The sequence below is a fragment of the Pteropus vampyrus genome, unplaced genomic scaffold (genome assembly GCF_000151845.1).
Source record: "Pteropus vampyrus isolate Shadow unplaced genomic scaffold, Pvam_2.0 Scaffold99, whole genome shotgun sequence".
In the NCBI taxonomy this organism is placed as follows: domain Eukaryota; kingdom Metazoa; phylum Chordata; class Mammalia; order Chiroptera; family Pteropodidae; genus Pteropus; species Pteropus vampyrus.
This window is the reverse complement of record NW_011888880.1, coordinates 5146638-5162216: the sequence shown is the minus strand read 5'-3', so window position 1 is coordinate 5162216 and position 15579 is coordinate 5146638. Positions and strand designations below refer to the sequence as shown.

The following is a 15579-nucleotide window of genomic DNA, read 5'->3' as shown; positions in this document are numbered from 1 at the left end:
TCTGCTATGGGTCTGGCACTTGGCCAAGTGCTGGAAAAGCCATGACAAGAACATATTGGGATGTCACCCTCAAAGACCTTATAGTACAGTACAGCATAGTATGGTGTAGTGTAGTGTAGTGTGGTGTGGTGTAGTATAGCGTAGTGTAGCGTAGCGTAGCATAGCATAGCATAGTATAGTATAGTACGGTGCAGTGTAGTATAGCATAGCATAGCATAGTATAGTATAGTAACAGGCTGCCTGAGTCCCTGGGCAAGATCATTTACCTTTCCGGGAGTGAGAGTTTGTGAGGATTAAGTGAGGGAATAGAGGGGACGTGTTAGCACAGTGGTTGGGAAGGAGCTATTAGTGATAACTGCAATGCCCACTCGGTGAGACACTCTCAGGAAAAGGAGAGTCTGAGGCGGAAGAGCGAAGCCAGGACTTAGGACACGTGGAATCATAGGCAAGAGGACTGAGGGAAATAGATTCAAAGAATGAGAAGAGAAAGTGTGGCTAACAAAGTAGGAAAAAGAAAGAGAAGGCTTGAAACTAATATGAAGGGCTGAGGGATTGTTTCAACGGAACCGAAGGAGGCTTGAGATGTAATGAAAATGTTAAAAAAACAGTTGGAACTGGCTTCAGCTGAGTCAGTGTTGAGCTAGGGTTAAATCTTTATATCTCTGATTTATTTATTCTCTGTTTATTTTTCAGCATCAAATATGTCTATTTTTCAAAACTCTTGGGGGCAGGAGGAAGACATTTTAAGTGTTTTTAATTTTATATTTTGAGCACGGTGCAGTGAAATTTCAGTTGACCAAATCTCTGAATTAAATAAGATAGTTCTGTTTCACTCATCTTTGGTGATTAATGGCATAGTCCTTATGTTGGAGATATGTTTCCCATGCTCTCACACACACACAGACACACAGACACACATCAAGACACACAGACACACAGACACAGACACACACACACACACACACACACACACACACACAGAAACATCACTTATAAGGGATTTTCCAGGTTCGGAGGCCATTCAGCTGTTTTCCACAGATTTCTCCATTCACATTTATTGCCCCTCGAGAGCTTTAGTCGTCACAAATACTATACTGTGTTCAGAGAGCAGGATTTGTTTACATATAAAAGTTGAGTTGAGAAAGATTAGGGAGCTTTTCAAAAGCACTTAAAACCCAGGGGAAAGAATGAATGTCAGGAGCAGATGTAAGAGCATTTCTGCTGCTAAGTGCATTGTGTGCTTTGTTAAATCAGCATCCACAGAACACCCAGCAGAGCTGATGAATGAAGGAATGTAAACATTTATCTCTCTGTCCCTCAGTCTCATCTTTGAAATGAGGGATTGATTGAATTAGATGACCTTTCAGCAAAGATCAGCTAACACACATTGCACCCGCATCCCCTCCCCTCCCCTCGCCAGCCCTGCAAAATCCTTTGATTTTTGTGAGCAACTTCTTTTTCTAGGCATTCAGGTTACGCATTGTCTTACCATTTACTTTGGATATGTGTAATACTTTTTCTTGGCAGTTTAAATATAATATGTCCATATGGATTCTTTATTCTCCTTTGGTGCATATGATAGAATGAGGTAGAATTGCTTAACTTTTTGCTTTTTTTGAAGGGACTATCATGGAGTAAGGTAGCTCGATGATTAAATTTCTCCTTTTGAGAATTGGGAAACTTTTCACCAGGCACGGTCTCATTTTAGTAGATACATATTCTGTTTAAGAGAGGTGATCCCTACCTGCTTTGTAGTGAGCCAATATCTTATAGGAGGAAGGTGATGGATTTTGAACTCAGAAGGTCTGGGACGAAGATCTGCCTCTGCCATTTGTTCACTATATAATCTTGGGTGAGTTAAGTAATCTCTCCAACCTCAGTTTTACCAGCTGTGAAATGGTGTAATCACATTCATTTGACAGGGCTGTTGAAGTTTTAAAAAGTTAAACATTACTTATTATTAGTGTAAAGAACAACACAAATATTAATTTTTAACGAGAATGACCCTGGCTTTCCTTTCTATTCATCAAATACTCCATCTTCCATAATGAGGCAGCAGAATCAGGATTATTATTGAAAGAGATGAGGAAGGGAGGAAAGGAGGATGAGGATGGAGTGTCATATTATCCCAGGTTTATAGATAGGTAAGTAAAGGTATCAGCACCACTTAAAGGATCCATGGCCTCATTAGTAGCAGCGTATTGGGGCTGGAGATGAAACGTTTTGACTCCCAGCTCATGCTACCATCTCTCGTTTCCTCAGAGATGCTTTCTGTTGACTTATAAAAATCATGTCGAGAGCTAATAAACACCTTGGCCCTTAATTATGGCCAGGATATGGTTATTACCACACACACAGGCAGGAAGTACCTTACTCTTTCTAACTAAATAATGAGACATGTGCTTAGACGTCATTAGAAGTTGCAATAATGTCCTTTTGCAACCTGAGCCATCTCACGATGGACCACATTTGCTTTGCTGTCAGGCTCAAGTTCCCCTTGTGGCATCTTTCCATTGGCCAGAGGACAGAACATTTGGATTTGTTACTGCTAGATCAATTGGATTTCAGACAAATAGTTAATTTTTTCGAATCATTGTATTGAAAATTTTTCCATATCTTTCTTTGAATAGAGATGAATGTAATTTATGTTGGTTTTTTTGTTAGAGTGAATATTTAGAAACATTATAGGTGTACAGTTATCTCACCTGTACAAGGAACAATTTGTGTATAATTGTTTTATATAGAATAGTTCAGTATTATTTTGTAACATCTTCCTTAAATTTGTTCAAAATACCTTCTGTGTAAATACCAAACCCTTTTGGAAATGCAATTGAGCTTGGCGGAATCACTGAGAAATGAAGCAGAGAAGGACAGTCGTGTAAATGTCCATATCGTTTGGGAAAATTTTCCAGTAGAATGTCTGTATTCATGACATTCCAAGTTTCTCTTTGTTCCTAGTTCAGCCTTGCTCTCAGAGGCAGTTATTCATGTAATCAATGGGTTCGTAGTTGTAGTTATGAGATACAGATTTCATATATATATATATGAAATTTCATATATATATATTTCATATATATCAGCAAACTCAATTTCATATATATATATGAAATTTCATATATATATTTCAATTTGTACTTAAAGCTTTTGTTTATTTGAAAAGAGTAGTCGACATTAACTTTGCTGAGCAAAACATTCTGCGCACTAATTGAAGATTTTTAGGGTGAATGTTTAAAATATTTAAGAAAACTACTTTACAAGTTGTCTTAAGTATTACAGAGGCATCAGATCTATTCCCAGTGCTGACGACTAATAATAGATAAATCTAATTTGTCATTAGATCAGATTCCCAAGAATCTTGGAACAAGGTACCAGTAGAAATTTTGTGTTAATATAAACTGTCCCGTGGAGAATTTTGCTCTATGCTGTGCACTCTGAGCCTGACCAAGGTCACAACCTAGGGATACTGTGTCCATTCCCTCAATTCACTGAGTGGTTCCTGAGTGCCTACTATTTAGCAAAGTACTCTCATGGACATTATGGTGTATATGAAGATGAATGAAAGAGTTTTAATAGAGAAAATAAAATTGAAGAAATAGTGTGGATTGGTTTTATATTATGGAGAGCTTTGAGTCTCTAGGGGAAGAATTTTTAGATCATCCAGTAATAAACAGAAAATGTAGGAACTTATTTTTTAAAAGAAAGACTGCTACAATTCTGTTAGTTGCAATGGGATTATTATTTTATGGGGTTCCACTTAATCAAATAGATACTCATATCCTGTGATATTATTTTAGTCACTTGGCATATGCTCCTGTTTCTAAAAAGCAAATTGAAATTGTCCTAAACAACTGAGCACCTATCTCATTTTGGGGGAGAGAGGGAATATCAAAGAAAGGGATTATGTAATTTTTCTTAGTTACCTTTTCTGTTGATTCATAATCCTGTTCGTGTGTTTTTTAAAATATCAACCTCCTCTATCAAATACTTTCTTTTGAGGGATGTAAGGAGTAAGTGAACAAAATATTGGCTATCAGAAATATACACGATACATACATACACACATTTACACACACACCACATATGTTAACAAGTTTCAGCCTTTTTGTATTGAAGGTTTGAGTTTGTTTTAGCTGACAGTGTAACTAATTAAAAACTTAAGTAAGAGTTGGACTAGGTTTCAGCTTTAGCAGGAACAACAGATTTGGAATTCAGGTAGCGGATTTCTCGTCTCAGATCTGGAAGAATTCTGGCTTAGAAATCAGATTTGTGTCCTGGCTCTGCACTGTTAGCTTGGTGAATCATTCACGTGTCTTACTTTCCTTCATGTTAAATTTTGTGGAAAACGGGGATAAACAGTAACACATCTCATGAGGTAAGAGCAAGTACAAGGGCTTTAAGACTTAAAGCCCTCTACGCATTTGTCTTGATGATTATATTGTCTTTTCATTTTCCCAAAGTCCATTTCCTTGTCTGTATAAGCAGATAATACCTGTTCACAGAGCTGTTGCATCGCTCAATTAAGTAATTGATATGCATGTACTTCGAAAAAACTATCAAGGCTTATTTTCCTCATATGATTTTAGGTTCTTGCTGCTAATTTTGGTTACAGTTGAAGTCAGCTTGCTCTAAAGTTTAACCTTTAATCACAGTATTTATTTATTGGTGTGTACCTCGTGATTCGAGACAATAATAGGTAAGAGTCTTTGAAAAGAATTTTGAGGAGTTTTCTGCTGCTTTGAGTGGAAAATTAGTCTAAAACATTTCCCTTTTTGAAATAAATAGAATTTGGAAGGATCGATCATAATCATGGAAGTGTTAGTCTCATATAAATGTAAGAAAGCCATTGGATTTAGATTTAGAACACTTAGAGTCTCGGCCTTGCTGCGGCCTAGCCATTGTTAGCCAATGGCTAACAAGCCAATGATCCAAGTCAAGCCATGCACCTTTTATGGGCCTCATTTTTTGGAGGGAGGGGGCATCTGTAAGATAAGAGAGTTACAGAGATGATCTCTGAGCTTCTGTGTTAATTTAGGATTACATTTTTTTTTTTTTTTTGAGAATATCAGAGACTCCAACTGAGGTTTAAGCAGTATAGATTATTCCTTCCTCACAAAATATATGGACATAGGCAGCACATGACTGTTTCTGCTCCATCAGGGACTCTTGTCCTTGTGGTCCAAAGGAGAAGTCCTGCTATCATCTCTGCATTCCAAGGTAGGAGAGGGGAAGAAAAGCATGGATGGATGCACGACTTTTGCCTATATCGTATTGGCCAGATCTTACCACATGGCCACATCTAGTTGTAAGGGAGTCTGGGAAATGTAGTCTGTAATCCAGGTAGTCATAGCCAAGTTATTACTCTAGAATAGAGGTCTTGGGCCAAATTTAGCCTGCTGCTTATTATTGTAAATATTCCTGGAAACACAGTCATGCCCATTTGTTTACACAAGTCCATGACTACAACAAATAGTTGTTACGGGAACTGTCTGGCCTATAAAGTGGAAAATACTTCTGATCTGGCCCTTTATAAAAAACAAAATAAAACTTGTTGACTCCTCCTCTAGAAGAAAAAAAGGTAGTCATTGGGGATAAATAGCAATCTCTGCCTCAGCTCCCTCCAAATTCCGATTCTAGAATAGCAAACAAATAAAAACCCAGATAATTACATATGATGTCAGAATAATTTTGAAAGTGTTAGTAAACACTAAAACGCATGTCAGTAGATACTAAAACAAAGTTCTTTCTTGCTCGACGGGCTGAAGCGTGAGTTGTGCCTGTTAAATTGCCTTCCTTTTCATTCCATTCGCTTCCATATCTTATAATGGTCGCTTTTGGTTCCCGCCGAGTTGTCTAAGATGTCAGCTACTTCTCTCTCTAGCTTTGAGTAAAAAAACTACATTATTTGTCATGTATCTTGCATATCCTTCATTTCGGGGACAGTAAAACGATGAAAAGATGCAGGGACATCTTTGATCTTGGTAAACCCCTCCTAGCGTAATAATGTCTGTTGTTGACAGTGAACTGGTGACCATCACACTGTGAGAGGAGCCCGTGGCTGTTAGTCATGAGGTACATTACACCGACTATCACTACCCTGTCTTTTTTTCCTTTGCTGGTTCACGTGTCATTCGGGGTGAAATTTAACATATTTATTGCATTTTCTTATTCTTTTAGCTTTTCAAGGTATATTATTGTCTTCCAAAGAAAAGTTTTATTTGAAAACGTGTGATTTTACTATTCAAAACCAAGAATAGACAAGTTCGAACAACGCAGGAAGGAGACTGTTGGCATTTTGCTAAGAGAGGCAGAGACAGATCAGTTGTTGGAGCTTGTTATTCATTAGGAAGGCACACGGGAGCCATGTCACCTGTTCCTTTTCTAATGCTCTCTACTCAGGGCTACTTTTTATAAAGTTGATTGATTAATGGATTTCTTAAACCTAGGTTCCCATCGACGGTAAGTTTGGTGTCTTCCAAAACTACTCGAACTGTTAGGTTATTAAGAGTACATTTTCATTCCTAAGACTCATTTTGTGCATTTTATTATCTGGTGGAGTTATGCTGGTCTTTTGAAAATAAAACAACATCTTCAGGTAAAAAGTGCAGTATGTAGCATCCTGGCTAAGATTTCCATCTCGCTTCTGTCTTTTCAAAAGTTCTTAGTTTTTCTGGCTTATGCTGTCTCATTCAGAGAGCAAGGAAGGTTGATTAATTTTTAATTTCCTTCTAGTTATTAAAGGTCCTGCCCTTTAATATTCTTGGCTCTCAGTAAACTCACTTTAGTGGATAGATGAAAACAATGTATAACCGAGATATCACTCCCTTTCCTCCAAGTTTTTCTCAAATGGCCTCTTAATAACAAACCCAGTAAACCCTATTTGAAAATGGAAGCCCCTCTCCCAGAACTCCTGATTGTGCTCGCTAGGTTGAACATTTTTCTCCCTAGTGCTTTTCATTTTCTAACATTTAGTATGATCTGCTTAGTTATTGATTTATTGTTTATTGTCTGTTTTCCCCACAGTAGATTATACAGTCAACATGGGTAGGAATTTTTGTCAGCTTTATTCACTGTGTATCTCCAGAGGCAATACAGGGTCCAAAATGTCGTAGATGCTCAATAAATGTTTTGTTAGATTAAATATATGTTTTAAAAATTATACATTTTTGTAAGTTTCCTGAGTAATACTTGACATACCAATTGTAAATAACACAAAATGAACTTCAGCCCAACCACTATGGAAATGATCGAAGATTAAAATATACTAAAAAACATTGAATTAATTGTACACTTATTCAAGTAGGTAAATGTATGATATATAAATTATAGCTCTATGAAGCTGTCAAAAAAGAAAAAAGAAAAAGAAACAGCGCATTTGATAAGCGAGTTGACTATGTTTATTAAATGGCTCTCCGATCCTCCCTATAAACTTGGCAGAATTAACACGGTTTTTAACGAGCCAAATTTTCATCTGGCCCTGAGGGGACAACGACGTTCTAACAAGTACAGCTTACCTGTGTAGAAGTTTGTTTCAATTTTTTTTTTTTTTTCAGATAAATAGAGTTTTAAAAATGTGCTTGCTTCCTCCAGGGGAAGGACAACTTTGTGGGATTAGTGGATTTGTGTGGCTCGGCTGTTGGTGGGAGCAGTGAGGCCAGCTGTCTCAGTTGGAGATGGAGTAGGGTGGGGGAGGGCGGGGAAACAGAGCTGCTGAATTGGAAGACACAGAAAGGAGAGAAGCTGAAAACTGCCAATGGAACGTGGATCTTGCCCGAGGGGGCGCCCCAGAGGGTTTTGCCTTCGGCCCAGCCCTCCCGTAGCCTCGCCTCTCTGAATGGAAACCAAGTCCCTTAACTTTATACCAGGGTCTTTGTTTGAAGTTTATTTTGATAGCTAAAAAGTTCATACGATCCTATTATTCTCCTGTAAGATTTCTTCTACAAAAGGCTTTTCCCTCCCCTTCTACAGTAACTTGTTTCAAGCTTTTGCTGTTTCACCTTAAGTTTCTCCCAAGGCCAGTTGAAAAAACGGAAGTAAACGCTCTGATTTTTGCATTTCATTGTTTCACGTTGTTTGTGTCCTCTGTGGTTTTGGTGCCTGGATGCAGAAAACTCTTTTAGGTTTCTAAGCCATAAAGGATGAAATATTCATTTGACGTGATTTGTGAATCCTTTTCATGACAGCCCGGCATTAGCTTTTCTGTATTACTTCAGCCAGAGCTTTGCAGAAACCTAAAATGAAAAGTGTGTTTGTTTTCTCTATCGAACGTACCTTTTTATTACCTTTGCTGAGGTGATCCCAAGACCTTGACTCCCCGAGGCTGGGGTTCTTAGATTTCTCTCCCGCTGCCCAGTGAGTGTTTCCTTGTGTTGGCAGAGTTGAGGAAAGTGTCATTCTGGGTGAATTAGACCCACTCGTCCAAGTGGAAATTAAACATGAGCTTTCTATTGCTATTTCCATGCTAAGTCAGGGAGGCTAAGGTTTTTGCAAGGGTGTAATTCCTTTGAAAGCCTTGATTAATAATTTCAGTTAGGCCATGCTGGAAGTTTCAAGCATTCTCTGCTGATTAGCTGCAAAGTGGTCCTGTGTGAGCCGCTCTGTGGCTGTCATCGGGTGCCTAGCAGAGGAAGCTGTGGCCGGAAGGGGGTCTTCTTCAGGCTCGATGTCTTCTAATTGAAAAGGCTATGGGAGGACACAGCTTGAGACAGGCTGTCTGCAGCAGGCTAGCTGCACTGCCAGCTCATCTGCCTCAGGAAAATTCCTTACAGAACGCCCTATAAATTCTTCCACTTGGCCCATAGGCTTCTCTTCAGGCCCCGGGGGCTTTGACTGTGGCACGCGCTGTTCAGCTCACCACGCGTGGGCTGCCTCTCCGAGTCGGGTCAACACGGCCTGTGTCTACACTTTGCTACTCCTCCTTTGCAATTTGACTTAATGTTGTGCTGTGAAATAATGTGGATTTCAGGAAATAGTCTGTTCTCTGTCCTAAAACAGCCACTGAATTATGAAAAAGTTACCATAAATTAATTCTAATGACACACCTTGTTCATTGTTTGTGAAGGGATTTGTTAAGACTTTTCACAAGGCTAATATGGAGACTATGAAAGAGTAAAAGATGTATCATGTTGCTGTGCTACTTCATGGATTTATATATGGTTAGTGAAAATGTGTACTTATTATACTGTCTATTCTTGGACCATTTCAAATTTGCTAGCTTCGAGGTTTGAATTTTTAAAATAGTCTCTTCTTTTGTTCCCCTCTGACAGTAATTGATATTTATTTTCTTCTGGAAAATGTTGGCAAGGGAAAGTGGGAGCTCAAAGGGGTAAAATAACTTACCCTGAGGATGGGAAAACAGTGTCGTGTCATAAGGTTAGAAGCATCGTCTTTAGGAAAGTTGAATAAACCCGAGTTCGTTGCCCTGCTCTGCCACTCATTGGGGGTTTCCTCATCTGCGATGGGGAAAGAAGGCCGAGTGCCCGTCTCCGGCACTCGTCTTTGTAAGATGCACCATGATTCTGAGTTCCAATGAAAGAGAAATGCTTCTAATTAGACTGTGACACAGGGCTGAGATACTGTCAAATGCAGGACACGTTCTGATTTCAGAGCGACTCAAAGTCCTTCACATTTTGAGAATTAGAAGAGAGTAGTTACCACAAGGTCTGGCATATACTAAACATCAGCGTGTGTGTGTGTGTGTGTGTGTGTGTGTGTGCGCGCGTGTGTGTGTGTGTGTGTAGAAAAAGAGAAAGTGGGAAAGAAGGAGAGGGCGGGGGAGGGGGAAGAGGATGGGAATGGGAATAAATATGCGTGAGAGTGAGAATGAATGGTCGCTTCCTTCTTTTCCAGATGCTCCTTCTGCTCTCTCCTCCCCTCCCCCGGGCCTAGCCTCCTTCCCCAGAGGTGGCAGCTGACCCTGGGAGTCAGTAATGGCTTGCAGTGATATTCCTTATTGATTCAGTCTTGCTTTTGCAAGTCGTTTATTTTTAACTTAACTAAGGAACACGTTGGATGTGGAATACACAGAGTCAGTGAATTTAGAGAGAAGCGCATAAGGACCTCTAAGATTCTGAGACTCTGTCTGTATGAACTTAATTCACCACAGGACATTCTACACCATTGCGATGTCAGGATAGAGAAGAGGCATCAGGGCACATCAGACATTACCCGCTTTGCCACCCTTAGCAGATCGGCAGTTAAGCTTTCGCTAATGTTCAATTCAGAATTTCGATAAACAGTGAGATTATTCAGGCATCCATCCAGATCTTTAATTCTTGCCAGTTTTAAATTGATTTTAGTAAGTTGTTTTAACCCCAAATTAGATCTTAGATTTCCTGTTTGTAAAATGAGATATAGCTTTAGTTCAAAGAATAAGCGAAAATGAAATGAATGAATAAGTCATTGGAAGGTTTTATATCATCGATTCTAAATAACCAAATTAGTACATTCAGTCCTACATTCGCCAGGCCCTGGTAAGTGCTAGAAAGGTATGAAGATAATAATGATCTAGTCCCTGCCATGTACTGGAACCTAATGATCTAGCAGTCAAGACAGAGGGGTGAACACAGTCGGCCTCCTGACAGCTGGTCTCTTGACAACGTACCAAGAAAGTGTGTTTTCGTTCTTAACAATAGGAACAGCAGCAGCACAGTTGATGTTCCCTGAACTTAAAACATTCTTGATAATTAATGAATCACCTAATTTTGTCTTCCTCTCCTTCATTTCAAGGTTTTCTTGTGCTCGAATCATACCTTAAGCTTAGGTATATTTTATGTGCCTCTTTGCAATATAGATAGTGTCCATATATTGACAAACATTGAAGAGGAAAAATTCCTCCAGTAGCTTTCCTATTTGGTAATTCACTGAATATCATTTTTCACATAGACCTTTTGACTCCATGCAGCCACAGTATAAGGGCGAGCGAGATTGTGACCCAGAGTAAAATCTTCAGAATCGAGTGTTATGGGATAATAGCGCTTGACATAAGAGGAGGAGAGGAAGTGGGACAAGCGACACGTCAATCTGCATAGATAAGGAGATAAAAGATTTCCAAGGCAGTATGATGTGCTCAGACCTTCGATGAAGCGTGGGAATCTCCACCCTTAATGAATGCGGCACTGATTTCTTTGGATTCAGACACACACACAAGGGCAGCTAAGTAGCTAACAGGTTTATATGTTTAAGACCACATAGTAGCTAAATATCAAACACTTATATATTAAAGAACGTAGAGGTTTCTGTTTGACCATTATCATAGCTTAAATTTAGTCCTATAGATTAAATAGCATATAGAAATTTGCCTAGTTGTAATTCCAATATATTTAGTTGTGCAAATGTCAAACTCACTAATATTAGGCAGATGCCACTGCTGGTTACGCTCATGGTTGCTGATGTCTGTTGAGTGCATACTATGTTTTAAGAGCTTCATAATCAGTCATCTAATTCGAACAATCTATGAGGAAGATACTATTCTCATCCGCACACAGTGTGTGGGAGTTGGGCGGGGCAGCTAGATGGTGGTGTGGTGGTAGGTGGAGAAGCTGACTTCCAGCCCTTCCACATTCTCCTTAAGCTAACCCTAGACTACCGTAGCTGATTTCCCAGCGTTAGGAGCTTTGACGGGCAGTGAGAAGGCTCTGTCATCACACCCCATATCCTTTGCTCCCCAGCTCCAAATCTTCCCTATGCATCCCATATGCCTAAAATTCCAGCGAGAGAACATTTGAGTCTCTTACTTAAGCTGGAGAGTGGGGTGATGAATAGATGAGCCTGAATGCATAGTAAGAACCTTTCTGTTTTGGTAGTGCACTGAGATTTAAATGACAGGAGACAGCAGGAGGACATTTAAATGGGTCTTCACTCTGTTTGATGTAACCTCATATTTACTGATGACAAATTTCCTGTTTTTAAGAACTGAATACTAATTAGGATTCATAGTCAAATAAATTATACGGCTTTTAAGTTATGACTCAGCTATGAGCGTGGGGATTTGTCTTGTCATTATCCTGGAGGACTGGCATAGTACCTGTCACTCCGTAAATTGTTCATTTGGAAGAGGAGTTCTATTAATGGACCGTTTTCATTCTAAAGGTAAAACTTTGCCTCTTCAATCATATTGACAGCATGTGTCCATTTCTGTAACGAGGAGGATCCTTTATTAACCAGCTCCTCGAAGCCCAGGGCTCTGCACAATTTACCTAAAAGATTCCAGGGACCCTTTGGTTCCAGGAAGCTGCTGTGTTGATGCGGAGAGAGCTCTGGGCTCAGAATCAGAGACTTGGATTTTCATTTGGGGTCTCACTCCCCAAATGAAATGAAGTTCTCTGTCGGGCTGGCCCCTTCTCCGAGCCATCGATTTCCTCATCTGTGCGAGGGCCATTACTGGCTTTCTAACATCAGGGCTACGGTCCGAGCGCGAGATGAATGCTGGTTGCCAGGCAGAGCTCAGACCTGAGATATATCCCGCGCTGCTTCTCTGCTCCTTCACGTAGATTGCCGAACGTGCTGGAGCAAGCCTTCCAACCGCGCGGCCGACGCAGCCTCAGGCTTCTGGGATCCGGCGGCGTCCGGCCCGCAGGCCTCCTCACTTGTCGGGCCTCTTACACATTCTTCTTTGGCGCTGTCTTCACTCTCCTACAATGGCTATCCTGAACCTTGGCCGTATTTATAGATCTCAGGATCCTTTCCCTCTGAGTTACTTTTATTTTCAATTATGCAGGAAAAAAAAAAAACCACAAAAACAAAAACCAGAGCTATAAAAAAATAAATCGATAGCATTTTATCAATTCTAAAGGAAAAAGGCATATGAAAAAAGCTATTATTTCTGGAGCTGCCGCCCACCCGGTGAGTCCCCTGTCGCTCTCACTCCCCATCTTTCTCCCCGGTCCAGCGGGAGGGGCATCCGATCACCCGTGCTAGGAATTCTCTGTTCTCTGTTCTCCTGGCTTCTCAAGGATCTTGCATGGTCATCTTTCCTCTACGTCCTGCCTCCCACTCCTTTTTAGTCTATTTTTGTCAGTATTGTATATAAATATAGCTAAGTTTGCTTCACAGCTTAGCAAACAAACAAAATAACTCTCCAAGCTCCAGCTCTACCTTGGCCCCCACCCTAACTATGGACTCATAGCCCTTCTTCTTTTTAAAGCCAAAGTTCTCGAAAGGCAGTCTGGTTCCAGTCTCTAAATATCCATGACTGACTCCTCCGCCCTTTCCAGCCTGGGCTGAGTAGTCGGTCATGATGTCCTCAAAACGGATCTTGCCAAGACCTCAAGTGATGTATTTTTTTTATCTCACCCGACTTCTCTGAGGCATTAGACGCTCTTCATTTCCCCCTTGAAACTGTCTTTCCTTGGTTTCTATGGCACAAGCGAAATGATAGGAACTGCGATTTATATCACGCACAACATACAGTGTTCTGTGGCTACACAGAGTGCCTGTAATCTTCACCCTAACGCGAAAAGTAGAGAGTTTCGTGAAGAAGCTAAGAAATCTGGTGTAGAAGGTTGAGGAAGCTTCTGTGTGATCACGTGGCTACAAGTGATGGAGGGAGGGCTTGAACTGTGGTCTTTCCGAGTCCAAAGCCCAAGCTTTCCCCACTTCAAACGTTTATCTTTCCCAGATTTCCTCTGGCCTCTGTGGCGGCTGGTTTTTGTGTCCTCTGGGGGCTCATCGTGTTCTGATACCCCACTAACACCGGCGCTGTCCAGGACTGGGGTTTTGGCCCTTTGCTTTTCTTCATTCAGTCTCGTTGGAGCATCCTATGTGTGGCGTGGACTCTGCCACAGGTTATAGACGCCTCGGCCCAGCTCTTCCTGAGCTTGTGGCCCAAGTGCATCTGTGTGAGGCATTTCTAGCTGGTTGTTGCTCAGGCTTTTGTACCCGGTTGTCCCACAAGAAGGCTGTGACGCAGTAGTCCCTCCTCTCTCCCTGTCCCCCTCTGTGCCATCGGCGTAGAGCCTCGCGGTGGTTCTCCTGGACCTTTGCAGTTACGCTCCCACCACTTCTCAGACTCTGGTTTTGACTCCATCTAAGCCATCGTCCATCTCACGGCCAGAAATGATCCTTGTAACAGACAGCTCTCGTCCCGTCAGACCAACTCAGAATTCCGCCGTGCTCTCGTGTGGCTCCTTCCCACGGTCGCTGACGGCCTCGCGCTAACTTTCCCGCCCTCCCCACGGCCCACCACCTCCCAGCAGCTTGCGTGGGTTTGGTGACAGTTACTTCTGGGTTTTCTTCGTAGCCGTACCACCTGCATATGCATTCCCGAACAATATCGCTTACCTGTTCTTGAACTTTATGCAAAGGTAATCACACCACACGTTCTGGTGTCTCGCTGCTTTCATTCACCAGTGCGTCATCCACATAGTTGTGCGTTGTTAGGTTTCCGAGTTTTTATTTCTGTAGTGAGGCATTTCATGATGTGAATTAATGATATGCCATGTATGTATTAACGGACATTTGGTTTATTTACAGTTTTTGGCTATTTTGATGCCTCCACTGCCTTGTACACTTCTTTTGGCCCCCTTGTGTATGAATTTCTTCAGGGTACAGATCCAGGAATGAGATTGCCTGTCACTGGGCGTGTATATCTTCAACTTTACCAGATAATGTCAAACCGTTTTTCAAAGTTGGTGTCACAATTTACATCCCACCAGTGGTGTAATGAGTGCTCATTGATTCATATATTTGGCAGCATGTGGTACTGTCAGACTTTACATTTTTTACTGATGTGATTGGCATGGAGGGTATTTTATTGTGGTTTAAATTTGTGTTTCTCTCTTAGTAACGCGGCCGATCACCTTCTTGTGTTTATTGATCAGCTGGATTTCCTCTTAGTGAAGGACCTATTCAAGTTTTTCCTACTTTTCTCATGAGTTGTTTTGTAAGTTTTTTTCATTCTGGAAATGAGTCCTTTGTTGGTTATATGTGTTGAAAATAAATTATACTGTAAAACCACACACATTGAAGATTAATTGATTACAGTATTTTTTAAATAATTATTTTCTTTTTTATAATAAAAAATTTTTTGATTACAGTTGACATATAATATTATATTAGTTTCAGGTGTACAGCATAATTAGCAATTAGACATTTATATAACTTACGAAGTGATCAACTTGATAATTCTAGTACCCATCTGACACCATATGTGGTTATTACCATATTATTGACTATATTCCCTGTACTGCACAGTACCTCTCCATGACTATTTTGTAACTGCCAATTTCGATTACAGTATTTCTCTTTACTTTAGTACTAATAACTAAATACTAAATAAGTAGAAACAGAGTAATTAGAAAATGAAGAATAAGTATACATTACTTCAAATTAATCCTCTCCCCTTCTTCTCTCCAGGTGTTATTATTGTGCCCAGTGCTGGTGTCGGTATTGTCCTGGGAGGCTACATCATAAAAAAGTTGAAACTTGGTGCAAGAGAATCTGCAAAACTAGCAATGATCTGCAGTGGTGTGTCTTTACTGTGTTTTTCAACCCTGTTCATTGTTGGATGTGAAAGTATCAATCTAGGAGGTATAAACATACCTTACACAACAGGGTAAGTGTCCTGGAAGAGCCTTGCTGTGT

General features: G+C 40.5%; 1 protein-coding gene across 1 annotated transcript in view; it reads left to right on the top strand.

The window, feature by feature from the left end:
* Window positions 1-15579, top strand: part of SLCO5A1 (solute carrier organic anion transporter family member 5A1) — a 116428-nt gene that overhangs the window by 75649 nt on the left and 25200 nt on the right. Inside the window, exon 6 of the mRNA XM_023533292.1 lies at window positions 15352-15550. Within this exon, the coding sequence (XP_023389060.1) occupies window positions 15352-15550 (199 nt within the window). The remainder of the gene's footprint in view (window positions 1-15351; window positions 15551-15579) is intronic.